Source organism: Ambystoma mexicanum, chromosome 11 (assembly GCF_040938575.1).
Source record: "Ambystoma mexicanum isolate Mex_15411 chromosome 11, UKY_AmexF1_1, whole genome shotgun sequence".
Lineage (NCBI taxonomy): Eukaryota > Metazoa > Chordata > Amphibia > Caudata > Ambystomatidae > Ambystoma > Ambystoma mexicanum.
This window is the reverse complement of record NC_090934.1, coordinates 230737289-230752962: the sequence shown is the minus strand read 5'-3', so window position 1 is coordinate 230752962 and position 15674 is coordinate 230737289. Positions and strand designations below refer to the sequence as shown.

Here is a 15674-nt window from a genome sequence, read left to right as displayed (position 1 = left end):
GGAAGGAGCACAATAGGAGTCTACCAGACTCTGCATCTTTGAATGATTACCTTGAATTAGAAAATATGTGTTTTCTTGCCTTTGACAATGTCCTTTCCTCAGTACGACAAGAGTAACATTCTTATGATGCCTACTATATATATATACTATACATGATCTTTAGAAATAAGCATTGCAATTTAATTCAAGTGTTTTTGATCAGCTTTTGAGATGGGTCGAGACGATGACTTCCAGCAGATCAAGACGGTGTTCAAGTCGTCATCGAGACAATGCTTCTGCTGGGTTGAATAAGTGTTCGAGACGGGTGAAGTCAATGGCTTCCAGCGGGCCAAGTCAGCAATCGAGTCTGGTTGAGACGGTGCTTCCGTTGGATCAAGTCAGCGGTCAAGACACAGTGAATCAGTTACTTCAACAGAGTTGAGCCTGCAGTCAAAAGGATGGAAACCAGTTGTCTTTAATGGGTCAAGTCGGCCTCAAGATGGAGCGAAAAGCAGATAAGAGGATTGAGTGCTTGGGGTGCCAAAGACCGCATCACAGGTCCTGTAGCATCTCAAAGTGAGTCAAGCATGATCAAGCTGGCTAAAAAAGCATTTTGAGGTGGGAGACATGCTTGGGATGCTTTCTAATTGCTGGGAGACCCATTGCAGGGTCTCCAGGGGCAAGGTGAGTCCTTGATTCTGCACTTTCATTCCAGGAATGTTGACAGAGAGCACCTGAAGAGATCCTTCACCTGCAGTGAGCAGGAACTTAGTTCAGTGTTCAGGCAGCAGACAGCCATTGATTCCGAGAAGTCATCCCAAATATTCCCATTGGTATGGTTTGGGAGAAGAGCTTAACTCCCTGGAGCTCAAATGAATCCAGACTGCTGTAACAAGTGTCCTTTGCCTTCTGATGTCAATTCGAGAGTGCTCTGTCTCCAGATAGTGGGATGGTTGAATTCAAAATGGTGGGTCCCCCACTGTGGACTGAAACTCTCTCCTGGGCTACTTTACCTCCGCCCCTTTCTCTGACTGCCTACATCGAAAGGGCTCCAGCAATCAGCAACGTGGTGAGAGGTGGTCATTGTAATGACAGGACTGTCTTTGAAACTCTGGTTCCCCGCTGAATCCCCATGGAGTATTCTTATCCTCTGGAGAATGAGTCATATCTTCTCATGGAGATCAATGAGATTGATTCCTGGATGGGGTCCACATGATTATTTTGTGTATGGTCAGCCCAGATAGCTTAATACACACCAGGGCTTGTCATAAATGATTCACTATCGACTAAACTGGCAATAAAATGGCATCAATTGCTTGTAACTGTATAATTGTGTAATCTCAGTAGTCACTAGGTGAAAAGCAGACATGGCTTATAGTTAGCTTTTAACAACTGCCACCAGAGTCCTGGGGGCACAATTATGATATTGTGCACTTTGCCGGTATGCCTAGAGTGGTCATGCTCTGCATCTGGTCTGGCTAAGTGACCTGGCCTTGTGTTCCTTGCAGCGCCATGAGATGTCCTGGTGTGGAGTCTGTATCGCGCTGTGTCCCGCACCCAGGATGGACTGTTGGGGGTGTAGGTAGATGTACCGCTCTTAGCTGGATGGTTGGGGCTAGGAAATGCACCGCACTTAGATGGATGGTTGGGGCTAGGAAATGCACCACACTTGGATGGATTGTTGGGGTAGGAAGTGCACCAAACTTTGATGGATTGTTGGGGTAGGAAGTGCACCACACTTGGATGGATTGTTGGGGGTAGGAAATGCACCGCACTTAGATGGATTGTTGGGAGCATTAATGTGTCACATTTAGATGGATTGTTGGGGGTGGGAAATGTATTGCTACTTACTAACCACACTTCAAACTCACCATTCTGCATACACACCCTCAAACTCAGTACTAAACACAACCATACCTCTAACACTCAGCAAACCACACCCACTTCACAATACCCAACATGAAACCAAGCCACACAAATCTCTCCTCAACACCACATGACAGCTACCGACCAAAAACGTACCAATACTCAGTGACTGGTTTCTCCAAACTGAAGCTGAACAGCACATCAAAGCTCTCTTGCTCTTTTCCCACTCAATCCAACTAACAAATCCCACCACCCCCTTGCATTGCATATTCACAAGTGGGAACAGTGTACAGTACAAGAACCTTTAACATAGCATAACATAACATATTTTGAACTAGGGTGAATACATTTAAAAAGCCACCCTTGTCTGTTGTAACTTTGGGTTCCAGCAGCTGTGGTCAGGGATGCACATGTGACCTTTGCACCTGTCCTGATGCCACAGCAGGGTGGATGCAGGGGAATGTCAGTAGGCAGTCACAGCAGAGGTAAATGGGTGCACTATGCTTTCTGGCATGCAGCATCATGAGAGTGGCGTCTGATTGGCAGATCCCACTTTCAGAAACAGAATTGCCAGCATTGCTTTACAATTCAAAATCAAAACAGATCAGGAGTGTCCTGCCCTAACAGATAGCAGTCACTCACAGTATTGTGCACCTCAAACTGCCACATGTCACGACTATCTCTGTCAGGAATGTGTGGCTTTTGAGCTAGTAGCACTCTGCATGCTGGGATGTGCACACCCACAGTAAAACTGCAACTTCCAGTACACAAAGTGCTCTTGTCGAAACTGCCAAGACACGTGGAAGATGTAAGCTTATGAAAGTTATATGAGTCCCCAGTGAAACTTAAATTAAGCGTCGTAGAGATGCTAAAATAGGCCCTAACAATGCTCACTTACTATCCCACTTCAATGGCTCTATGACCTGGAGTCGGGTAAGGGGCGGAGCTGAGAGTGCTGGCACGGTACTTAGGAGCCTCATACAGCACCGTGAGACCCTAAGAGTAGATTGAAGGTGCTTGGGCAGGGCTGGTTTATCCAACACCAGCAAGCCACCATCTACAGCAGGGGTCTGCAACCATTGGCTCGCCAGAGGTTTTGGACTACATCTCCCATCACACTAGCCAGCATAACCACTGGTGAGGGATCATGGGGGTCATAGTCCAAAACATCCGGCGAGCTGCAGATTGCATAACCCTGATCTAGTGACCCAGCTGGGCTTGGTACTTTAATGAGATTTGAAATGATGGTTGTACAATAGTATATTATGTGTAAGCGCATCTAACAGGAACTATTTTGAATGTATGGGATTTATAAAGCGCAGACCTAGCTTTGAGCACTGTAGTGTACATTTTGCATACATACATATTTTAATTAACGAGATGCATAACTTTAACTGTATAACTGCATTACATACACATTTTAATTGAGTAGATCGAGTATGCAACTACCATAATTGCATACCTAAACTAGCTACATAACTATGCTATGCACCCAGTGACTGCCCAAAACAGTTAAATGTGCAACTATAGCATTGCAACAATGTACCTATAATACCTGTGTAACTCTACTACCTGCAAATCTGTAACTATACTAGCTATAATACTGAGGAGCTATATTAACTATGCAAATTTACTGTAAGTGGAATTGCACAACTGTATTAACTATTAAACTATACTGTTTAAATAAGTAACTATACAAACTGTGAGAGCACACATATAAGCAAATAAATGTAGCAAACAATGCCTGGGTATTTTGGAGCTGGCTGTACTGCTCCCAAATCTACACCAACATGAGCAGAGCCCGAATGGCCTTGTTAAATTGTTACCCAGGAATGCCTTCGCCCATTGATACCCAAGTACCTTTCATCTTATCATCCTACATCTACAGGCATTGTAGGGATGGCTGAATAGGAGCAAGGATGTGGGTGAGAAGGTTACAGCTGGTTGCTAGGTTTTAGTGTTACTGTTAGTGATGGGGTTCAAGTTAGGGCACGATTTTAAAGTGCCTACATATGATTTCTAGCTAGGTTTGTGCTATTTAAATACCGTAAATACATCCATCCATAAAAAAACAAATACTGAATATTATTGGATAGAGCGCTCCACGAGAAGGGACAGACTCAGAGACAGGCTTAGCTGTAGAGGAATCAGACCAGCTCTTCTGACAGGCTGGCGATGTTAGGCCAGATTCAGCAACATAATCAGCAAGGTAACTAATTGCACAGACCCCACTAGCCTTCTGGAGGCACAGGTCTGTGCTGTCGAGATGTCGCCCAGGTTCACATCTTTCTAATGGAGGCAGAGATGCTGACAGTCAGGGTGCAGAGAAGCAGACCCTTCCTTCCTTCCTTATGCCCCTTGCCTCCCACCACCCACCACACATGCTGCCCTCCCCTCGGGTCCGGGCACAAGCTCACCAATGTTTCCAGCAGAATATTGCCCCAGCTCCAGTGCATAGTTGTCTGAAGGCCCCAGGATTTTGAAGCTGCTGTATGTGGCGAACCCCAAGTTTCCATCAAAGTCCTCAGTGTCGATTCGAAGCTGGTGAGTACCTGAGAACAAGGGAGGGATAAACAGGCCATCAATTAAACAGCAAGAAAAGAAAAGAAGGCGTGGGAAAGCAGAGAGGGCAGAAAGATGGAGAGGAAGACAGAGGGAGAGAGAGAAGCAGGAAGGCCTAGTCAGCGATCGGGAGAGCAGTCATGGCACTGGACACAAACCTGGGAGGGCTGAAGCCCCTCCACAGTGATGACCAAAGGATGGTTTGGTTTGTTTATTTGTATAGCGCTCCAAGCCCAGGGGCATCTGGCCGCATTTCTTACAAAGATGGTTACAGAAGGTAAGATACATTGATAATGTACAGCAAATTACAGGGTGCAGGAATACAAATTACTACAATCTATAATTGGGATTTCTACATTAATATACAATATGTATGAGCTAGGATATGCAGCACTTAAACATGAGATCATACATTTACAAAAATGAAGCAGATATGCCAGTAATTACAAAGGTAATTTTGCTAGAGACAAAGTGAGCTAAGGTTCCTGCGCAAAAAGGCAGGTTTTGGCGCTTCTTCTAAATGGGTGGAAGGCTGGTTTGGAGCTTAGTGAGAGGGGTAATGAGTTCCATAACTTGGCTGAAAGCACTGGGGAGCTGTTCCCACCTGCCTTTTGCAGTTTGAAGCCTGGGACATTGAGGCAGTGTGCCTGGGCCGATCTCATAGGGCGGTCTGAAGTATTGCGTACAATGTTTTTGGTCAGGTAAGTGGGAGCGAGGTCGGCAAAACATTTGTGGGTCAGTGAGAGGGTTTTGTAGGCGATCCTTTGCTTAACCGAGAGCCAGTTCAGGTTGCGTCTAGCCTCCGAGATGTGATGGGATCTGGGGATATTTAGAGCTGCCCTGATGGTGTTCTTTTGTAAAACTTGCATTTTTCTCAAGTTCTGTTGACTAGTTCCAAGATAGAGTGTGTTTTCAATAATCTAGCTTGGAAAGTACTAACGCTCTAGTATGGTAATGCAATTAGGTGTAGAGAAAATGTCTGCAAACGGTAAATAGCTTGCAGGTGTAGGCAGTAGATGAAGCTGATGCGTTGACCTGTCTTGATAGGTTTAATGAGGAGTCAATGTATATACTAGGAGTTTTCATCTCTTTGGAGACTTTGATGAAATTGCCATCAATGTTGAAAGTGTCAAACCTCTTGCTAAGTTTATTTAGTTTGAGTTTTGATCCTAGGAGAAGCTCTGTCTTCTCATCATTGAGACAGAATCCATGTTTGGCCATCCATGCTTGGATGATACTGTAGATCTTATTAAGCAATTTGGTGTCGGTGTTATAGTCACCAGTGACAGATATGAGTATCTGGGTGTCATCTGAATATTTAGTCTAGGTGACACCCAGATGATCAAGATCGTCGAACAGAGGCTTAGTGAATACATTATAGAAGGTGGGAGACACATAGGAGCCTTGAGGGACACCGCATGCAACTGGCGCAGGGTTAGCTGATGCTGTTTGAGAGAAAACTCTCATTGTTCTATTGTCTAAGAAGGATTGAATCCATGTTGTGGCTTTGTGAGAGAAGTGTGCTGATGTCTTCAGATGCGAGCAGAGGACTTTATGATCTACTAAGTCGAATGCTGCTGATAGATCTAGGAGTAAGAGGAGGGCTAGTTTCCCTTTGTCTTTGAGCTCCTCTATTTAGGTCAGTAAGGGCCATTTCTGTGCCGTGCCTCGGCCTAAAACCAGATTGCCTGAGGCCCAGAAGGTTGTTAATTTCTAAATGCTCCTGAATTTGCAGATAAGCTGCTCTATCAATGATTTTTAGAAGAAAAGGGACCATAGTGATCGGTCTATAGTTCGTGGGGATGGCCGGGTCTAGGGTGGGCTTTTTAAGAAGAGGGAGGACCCAGGTGTCTTTGAGGTTATTAGGCACTATGCCTGATTCAAAGTACGTATTAATGTGTGACGTGATTAATGGCGCAAGTCCTTTGGCAGCCTCCTTGATGATGGACGCTGGGCAGATGTCTCCCGGGCATCTTGAAGGTTTTAGTTTGGATATTATGTCCTCTACCTTTTTGGTGGTGAGAGGGGAGAAGTTGAAAGGTTTATAATGTTTAGTGGCAGGCATCGAGGTTGTGGGTTTGGAGGCGCTGTCTAAGATAAGAAAGATTTTTCATTCAATTTTATTTTGCAGCATGGTTATTTTGTTTAGTAGTGCTGCCTGTATGTTAGAGCACCATGAGGCGTCCTTGATGCATGTAACTGGTGGAGGTTCTGGTGATTCCATTGAAGAGTTCCTTCGTGTTTGATTTAGCTTGCACGGTGTAGGTGTTGTAAGTTTCTTTTTTAGATTGTAGGATTGCTTCTTTGTAGGTTAAGGAGGCTGAAAGGAAATTCTCTTTGTTAGTAGCAGTCGAGTGACCCTTATAGAGTGCTTCTGCATTTCTTTTAGCTTTCCGCAGCGCTCTGAGGTGTGACCCATGAGTTTAAGTGATCGAGTCATTTGGCTTTGCGTAGTTTGAGTGGGGCATTGGTGTCTAGGGCGTTGAGTAGTGTTTGGTTGTAAAGGTCTACTAAGACCGTATGGTCTGAGTGTTTAGTGTTAGTGGCATTGAATATCGGCTGCAGTAGTGGGAGCAGCTTTTCCACTGTTATGTTGCGAGAGTTCCAGGTTTGAATGGGGGGGGGCAAGGTTAGGAATGTTGTTCTGGTTACTATCATTCTTTATACTGGATGGTAAACTAAACCCAAGCAGAGCAGTGCGGAGACAGTGGAGTAACTTTGCTGAAAATGTTGGTGGGGACATTACATCTGAAAAAAAGGTGCCCCAGCCAAATGAATGGGGACAGAATGGTGTGCCATGAAAGTTGGGGTGGGGACAAACACCCCTGTCCCCCCTAAAATTACGCCCATGCCCGGAGATATCCCACGCCTACTCCTTCACACTCCCTCACACTGACAGCAATGAATGTGCCTTTCACACAGCACATGGTTCACAATGCTTTTGTGATAATGGGCTCCAGCAGAAACCACAATCAATGATGAATGACACGTACGAGAGCCCCTGTGCTCACGCCAGGTGCAGCTTCGAATATGTCTTCATGGTTGGTAATTAGCACTGCAATGGCACGTGCACATTTTAAAGCAGGTGCTGTTGAATCACATAGCAAAAGTCTTTTTGCAGCGTTGGAAATCTCAGTAGACGATGATATCTATTTCTTAAATGCAAAAGAAGTGTTCACTGTGCATTTTATTCACACCGTACATTGCAGCAAGCTGCAAGTGTTTGCCATGCGATGGGTAACAGCGGGTGAGTGAATCACACAGGCTCCACAGGGCTGTGTGTTTATATCCTGAAGCACAACAACCCATAGCAGAGGGTGCAGCAACCTCAAGCAGCCCCATTTCAGGCGTGCAAGAATCAACCAGTTCAGTGGGTAGGAAGCCTGCACTGATGATGCCGATACCCGCTGCATTGCTGCTATCAGTGCAGTAGGCGGTGTGTGGGGAAGGATGGTTGCACTGCAGCTCTGTGGTGTGGATCCGTGCTGGCTGTGGAGATGCTGCTGCTTGTGCTGCACTTATTCTGTGCAAGGGAAGCTCGCCCAGTTGCTGCCTGTGCTGTTCCTACTTGGTAAAAGGTGCATGGCCGCTGCCTGTGCTCTATATCTCTAATGTGGGACACTGGTACTCCTGCGACCTGCATTGGAGCCCCGCCATGGCGCAGAGGTTGGGGGGGGGGGCGTGGATTCCCCGGTTCATGCCCGTTCTATGTCTTTTGTGTGAGGGAATCGTTCAATCCATCATTTGCGCTGTAGTAGTCATGTGAGAGGGGAGCTTGCTTTGCTGCTGCCTGCGATGCGCCTATTATGTGGGAGAGACGTGTGTGCTGCTGTTGCTGCTGCACCTCTTATGTGAGAGACGCTTGCACTGCTATTAACTGTTCTTGTTTCGTCATGTGGATAATGGGAGCTTCAGCTGATATATACTGTTGAAGTATTTGCGGAGTATCAGTGAAGCATGTGTTTCTGTTGCTCATGCTGTTCCTACCACCACAATGTGGAAACAGGCCTGGCCACGGTCTGAGGTCAATGTAGGAACTGGCATGTCAATATGTGTTTATCTGGGCGATGCAGTACAATACATGAGCATGCGAAACTGCAACTGGACATATGAAACTGGGGCCCGGTATTTCGATGACCCTTGCCTGACCTTCCTTACTTTCACTCAGTCCACCGGCGGTTAGATACTACGTAGGAAATTGCTGCCACCCTCCTGGAAGTCTGCCATAATTATCCCAGTGTTCAAGGGGGGTGATCGGACGGTACCATTAAACTACCGCCCAATTGCCCTCTTGGATATTGATGGAAAGATCTTCATGAAAATCCTTTTGGGTGAAGTGGAAAAATGGGCAAAGGAGTCTAAAATTCTCTCCAAATACCAAACTGGTTTTCGGAAGGGTCTCTCAACAGCTCTAAATGGTGGTGCTCTCAACGTCATGTCGGAGAAGACTGGGAAGCAGGGAGGAAATTTGCTGTATGGGGCCTGGGTGGACTTCTTGAGCTTTTGACCAGGTGGACAGGAGTCGACTGTGGTCAAAGTTAAGAGCCTGGGGTATACCTGAGAGGTTGCTTGCCATGTTGATTGAGTTTCACAATGACAATATAATAAGAGTTCGCCTAGATGAGGAAGGGAACCTGTCAGAGTCTATCAGTGTGGAAAAGGGGGTTTGGCAGGGCTGCCTCGGTGCGCCTTTATTCTTTAACGTATATCTGGCGGACGCAGAGGAATGTCTGAAACATTTTGCGTTGGCCAGTCCGTTGATTGGTAGATCAAGGATTCACTGGCTGGCCTACCCCGATGATGTGGGATTGCTCAATAAGTTGGACAGTTATGCCAGTGAAAAGGGCTTAGACCTCAATCTGAAAAAATCAAAGATTCTGGTGTTTAGACACAGGGCCTCATCACGACTTCGGCGGTAACCCTTAAATCCGGCGGTAGCGCTATTTCCGCCGTATTTAAGGGTCCGCCGAATCAGGGCTTCGGCGGATTTCGCCGAAATCCGCCGAAAATTCGCGCTATTACCGCCGGCGGGAAATCCGCCGGCGGTATTAGCGCGAAGATTCCGCATTGAGCCCAATGGGGAATGGGGCATTCCCGAATGGGCTCAGTGTGGAATGGGGACTTACATTACCGCCGAACTCGTGATCCAGCGCTATTAGCGCCGGTGAGTTCGGCGGTAGGGCTAATACCGCCCGCGCTAATAGCGTTACCGTTACCGCCCAAGTCGTGATGAGGCCCACAGTCTTAAAAAAGTGCCTTATTCTCACTGGGAGTTGGGGGGGCAGCAAATCCAGAGAGTGGATGAGCTGATATATTTAGGCTTTAAAATCTACGCCTCCCTGCCTATGTGTAAGGTTGAGAAAGATCTGCAAACTAAAATTCTACAACTACCAGCTCAGATGAAATAAAACTCATTAAATTATTGCAGATTCTCAATTCTACCATTGATTAGATTCTAAAAGGCTAAGGTTATCCCGGTAATACTCTATGGACTGGAAACCAAACCCTATTTATGGTACACAGATTGGCAGAAATGGGAGGGATTGGTTTGGAAGAAAGTCCTTAATCTCCCCATGAGCCTCTCAATGGCGTTCCTCAGATTTGAATTAGGGTTAAGTTCTTTAAAAGCCCTAGCAGGTTGGAAACTAATCTCCTTATTTAGGCTTCTTATTGATGCACAAGAGGACTCTCTATATGGTGACAGAGCACATCTCGAGATGGGTGGTTCTGAGATATTAGGAAAACTGGAAGGGTGGGTGTTGAGCAAATTATCTAGGTCAAATACTGACCTGGACACTCTAATTCAAAACCCCTGTAAGGCTAAAAAAGCTCTGGAGGAAATGGATTGCATTGATACAATAGAAACGATGCAGGCTAGAGGTTGAACAAATCAATTCATGGTAGAGGAGAAGAACCTAGGTTATATTCCAAGATACTTAGTAAAATTCCCTGACTGGAAAATGAGGAATAATTCCCTTAGAGTTCAGCTCAATATAGCAAGAACAGGAGAGGTCTTGGCACAGAGAGGTAAAGGTGATCTAGCGACAAGGCTGTGTGATAGGTGTTCTAATCCAAAAGATCAAACATTGAAACATCTTTTAATGGATTGTCAAGGAACCTGGCAAGCCAGATCTCGTTTGTTTGGAAGATTTGGCCTTCACAGAGAGAACTTTATACCAGACATGTTCTGGGATTGGTTAATTGCTGGTGACTCCCATTCCCTAACAATTGCAGTGGTACGGGTGCTTGCTAGTTATAACTTTGTTGATTCACCATTTTTCTTTCCTTTTGCCTTCTACCTTTCTGTTCTTTTTAATTTAGTGATATAGGTCACTTGTAAGATCTAGAAGAGGATATCACAATTTTATGTTATTTGTGCTTTGGATATGGACATTTTATAGAATTTTAGACCATCATAATGTTTTCTATTTTTGCTTAGTTTTGTCTTGTAATATATTTTGTAATCGAAGAATTTTTGTAATATATGATCACTGAAAGAAATTTGCTGTGCTTTCTTTTTGTAAAAGGTTGTTTCAACCAAATACAAACAAAAAAAAAAAAAGAAATGTAAGTCTGTAGAAAGTACTTTAAGCTCAGGATTCCTTCGGCCTTCAATGCGTGTCTCAGGCACCCTCGCCTAGGTCCATTCCTTCCTTCAGCATACACTCTTGCACGTCGTTTCTCTGGTGTACCTTTCTCCAGAAGAACTGTTGCACAGCTGCTGACATGCGCACTGCCTCTCGCAGGAAGTGGTGGTCCCTGTGCATCCTGGGACCAACAGGATGCTTGTCAGCTTCCTTCCAATGCCCCCTTTCTTTCACTGCCTACTCTACATTTTAGTCCCTCATGGGGATTAGTAACTGTTTCCATCCATGGAATTGGCTGGGACTGCAAAGAGTATATTCCGTATGCTCGGATTCGCTCCTGGTTTGTGTTTCCCCTAACATATTTTCAGATTCATCTAAATAAGTCGCTTGACTTTGTATAATTAGGTGAATTCTTCTACCTGTTCGATCCACATTTTTAAATGCATTGCATAGCATTGCTGCATCTGAGTATTTGGGCGTTATCTCGGAGGATAGCTCAGGGGCAACGTGCTCACCTTGAAAGCAAGACGACATGGAGCAACACAGGTTCGATTCCCGGGTCCGCTTAGAAACCTCTGGGTATTAAGCGCGACAACTTGGGCAAACAGGTGAGCGCGTGCACTGTGGTCCCCCTGATCCCCATTGCCCCAACATGACGCTTTACTCAGTGTGTGCGGTCCTCGCAGGCTTGTAAACCCGCATCCCAGTGTCCCTGGCAACAGCCCGCGTCCCGTGCCCTCCCCCCGGCCCCGGTTGATTTTTGTTCCGGTTCTGCACGAGGTCCTAACCCTCTGCACGCTTGCTCCCTGTGCCATTTACAACTCGGGCAAACAGGTGAGCGTGTGCAATGTGGCCCCCCTGCCTCCCATTCCTCCAACATAGTGCTGCATTTGTATCCCATAAGACCCCCACAATCCCGCGTGCAGGCCTGCTCTCAAACTCGTTCAGTGCTCAATTTCCTCCCAAGCCCTCCCACCTCCACTGATTGGCCAGCTCACTGGCCATAAGCGACCCTCCCAGGGCAGACCCCGCAGCTAGAGGCCCCGAGGCAAATGGCTCCTTCAATGGCAGCTCCAAGATGTGTCTGCAGGTGTCAGCAGGCGAAGCCAGTGAAGCCAGCGGCTAACAGACACCAACAAAAACTGTAAGTGTGGCATGGGTGGGGTGTAGAGCAATTACTCTACTCCAGAAAACCTCTGCCACTCTATCTTACCTTCCCATAACATAGACTGTCATAGACTTATACCAGGCATAATTGGTAACATTTGGGACCACCAGCCTGAACCTATTCATGACAGAACTGTAGATGTTGCCTTGCACTATATACTAACATACTTGTCTAGGTCAACATGTGCCAAACTTAGATATAATTGTGAACACTAGCTTGCGTCGCATCCTGATAGAACTGTGGAGGTTAACATGTGCCACACTTAGACAATATTATGAAGGTTAGCAGACGCTACACATAGACGGAATCTAAATGTTAGCATCTGCCACACCTAGATGGAACTGAATGTTAACATGTGCCACACTTAGATGGAACTTGAATGTTAGCATGGGCCACACTTAGAATTGAGAACATTAGCCTGCGCCGTATCTAGATAGGATTGTGAATGTTAGCATGTGCCACACTTGGATAGATTTGTGAACATTGGCCTGAGCCGCATCTGGATAGCATTGTGAAGGTTAGCAAGTGCCACACTAAGGATATGATATGATATGGCATTTATAACGCACCTCTACACAAGTGTTTCAAGGGGCAACGAGGTAAGGGAGGGGGAACAGACGGAAGACAATGATCCTACTAGGCCAGGTGTCATTCAGATCACGCAAGTGCATGGGAGGGGGAAGTGGGAAAGTGCGGGAGGGAAAGGGCGGGAACAGTGCAGTACATAATAGAATAAATAACAGTAAGTAAAAGTACGGCCAGCAGGTGGCAAGTGCAGGGGTAAGTGCAGATAAAAGGTGTCAGGTGCTGGTAGTGGGACTGTAGGCATACAGAAACAGTCCCCAAGTGCAGAGGTTGCCGGGAAGGCAGTGCAGGTGTGCGACTGGTGGGGGAGGGGACCTGTGCCAGAGATCAGAAGGTGGCCAGGTAACCTGCGCAGTTTCAGTTTCAGTCAGAAAGTCCGCAGGGGAGATGGAATTATGAAGGTTAGATGGAATTATGAAGGGTAGCCAGTGACACACATAGACAGAACTGTGAATGTTAGCATGTTAAATGTCATATAACCTACTAACCAAAAAGCTCACATTTTCTGCATATTTATCACTCAAAAAAACTCGCACAACCATCTCTTGCACAACAAGCTGCACGCACTTCACCACACCGCAACAACACATAAGCCGGACCAACAGCACACGAGGACTGTCATCGATCTGATACTCGCACCCAAGCACAGCACGCGGTGTATACCGAGTTGAAGTTGCCAACAGAACACTACACCTCTCACTATCCTATTCCCTCTTCACCTTACTAACCCATCCCACCTTCTCGTTTACAGATCCGCCAGAGCGCCTGGGGACCAACTCCGTTGGTGACGGTGCGCGGAGCAAATACCTTTAACATTTAACATAAATAACCAATCATAACTTTCATATATTCGCAGCGTGTTGCAGCTAGAGGGAAATGAACTTTGGTGTCTGGCTGTCTCTTTGACCGCATTGATCATGGTTGTTCCATCCCCTCCTACTTCCACGAGCCAGGGAACTACTTGCTTGTGTTGCACGAACATTGCTTAACAAAGGCTGTGCTGGCCTGACAGAGCCTGGCAGGTACATTGCATGGTAGTTTCACTGCCGGGTGTTTCTAGTCAAGTCTGCTCCAGTTATCAGAGTCACCCTCCTGCGCCTGTGTGTATGAAAGTCTTGTATCCAGGGCTTTCTGGAAATTCCTCATGGTATGTTTCTGGATGGCTTTGAGGAAGGGATTATTTTGATTGCAATCAATATATTTATTGTGCGCTGACCTAACTTCAGGGAACAAACGGAGCTTTTTGCAAGTCCTAAGTACACATAGAAGGAAGCAGAGCTACAAGGGGACGAGGATCTAACAAAGGGGAGGTGGAAGGTGGGTAATTTGGCGGTAAATTTGGATTTGCAACAGCCCTTGGGATGTCATACCGTGCACTGTGCTTTGGTGGGGGTTGGTGAGCCCACTCCTTCCGCCTTTGAAGGGGACACCTTGGGTAATGGCTAAACCAACCCAGTCAATAGCAGCTCGCCCCCCACACACAAACTAAGATGGGGAGTTCATCCAGCTCGCCACAGTGCAAACGTTTGTCACTTTGTAAACCTTTAGGAAGTCTTGCATCTCTACTGAGACGATATGCCCCAAAAGGTGGAGGGCCGACCCTGTAGGTAACAGGCTGCCTCCCAAGTTAAGGGCCTGAGTGCGGTGAGGATAGCTTGATGAGGGTGGCGATGCCATTACCGAAAGGGTCAGACTACCACTGAAGGCCATATCGCCACTAGCACCAGTGTAGTTACCTACAAGGGTGCTAATGCTGTATTTTATTTTTTTTTAAAGAAAGAAAATAAACGTACCTCTCTTGCGCATCCCGGTGCTGGCAGTGCTGCTGTTCGTGTGAAGTCCGTTTTCATGTTGATGACTGTGACGTCATCAACATGAACATTTACTTCATGAACAGCAGCACTCAGTGGCCCTGGGCCGCACAACAAAGGTGTGTTTATTTTTTTTAAATTATTTTTTAGCACCTGTGTAGGAAACTACACAGGTGCTAATTGGTGAAGGGGCAGGGGGAGGGGACGGGAAAGGGGGCTCTGGCTGCCCAGGCAGTACACAACGTCCGGCTTGTACCCTACAGTACAAGCCGTGTTACGAGCCCCCTGATTGGCCAGCGCCCCTATCCAGGGTGCTAATGAGATAAAGTGCACCCCATTATTGGCTACAATTTCTTTAGGTACTCTTTCCCTGTAGAACATTGTTTTAAGGAGCTTTGTAACAATAGCTGTGTTGATGCTGCACAGGACCACACCCATCTCAATCAACCCACTTGGCAGTGTAGTCTCTGACTATCAGTATGTATACCGTAGACGGTCCTAGAATTTAGGGGTGGTTACTGTCGTCTTAGATTAATTATTCATTTCACATTGTGAGCAGTCTGTCACTACATCCTCCACATCTGAGAACATTTCTGTCCACGAGTACTTCTCCTGGATGCGCCTCTTGGCCATGTTCCTACCTAAGTGTCCCACATGCCATGCGGTCATCACCCTTTCTTACTGCTTCACTGGGAGCATAACCCGATCATAACCCTCTTTTAAATTGCATTTTATTTGACTTTTTATACTTGTGAGTGACTGTATTTTTAAAACTTAGTCTGTGTTGTGGACTGCATCTCCCAGCAGCCCTTTGGTGCTCTTAAAGATACGTCAGCCCATCAGTGCCAGCACGTCTGAGCCAGTTTGTGCCGGTTCGTGTCTGGGAGTGCTACATGCTTTTGTTGTACCACTGGCTTTACTTTATAGTCGTCCTTTCTGCAGACTTGGGTAGTAATGCAGCGTATGCCTTATGCCAATTTCCATGATAATGGGAAAATACTTGACAAATGAAAAGTCTTGCCCATTCTCAATGCTCCCGACTGTGTGTCTCCCTCCTACTTTCTAGATTCTGTGATGCTGGAAATGCATTGGAGGGACAGGGCCTCCCTATCCTTG

General features: G+C 46.3%; 1 protein-coding gene across 5 annotated transcripts in view; it reads right to left on the bottom strand.

Moving 5' to 3' along the window:
• LOC138503306 (ryncolin-1-like) overlaps nucleotides 1-15674 on the bottom strand; it is a 171672-nt gene that overhangs the window by 71792 nt on the left and 84206 nt on the right. For all 5 annotated transcript variants that reach the window (XM_069622918.1, XM_069622917.1, XM_069622915.1 and 2 more), the window contains one exon: nucleotides 4263-4397. In XM_069622918.1, coding sequence (XP_069479019.1) covers nucleotides 4263-4397 — 135 coding nt within the window. The remainder of the gene's footprint in view (nucleotides 1-4262; nucleotides 4398-15674) is intronic.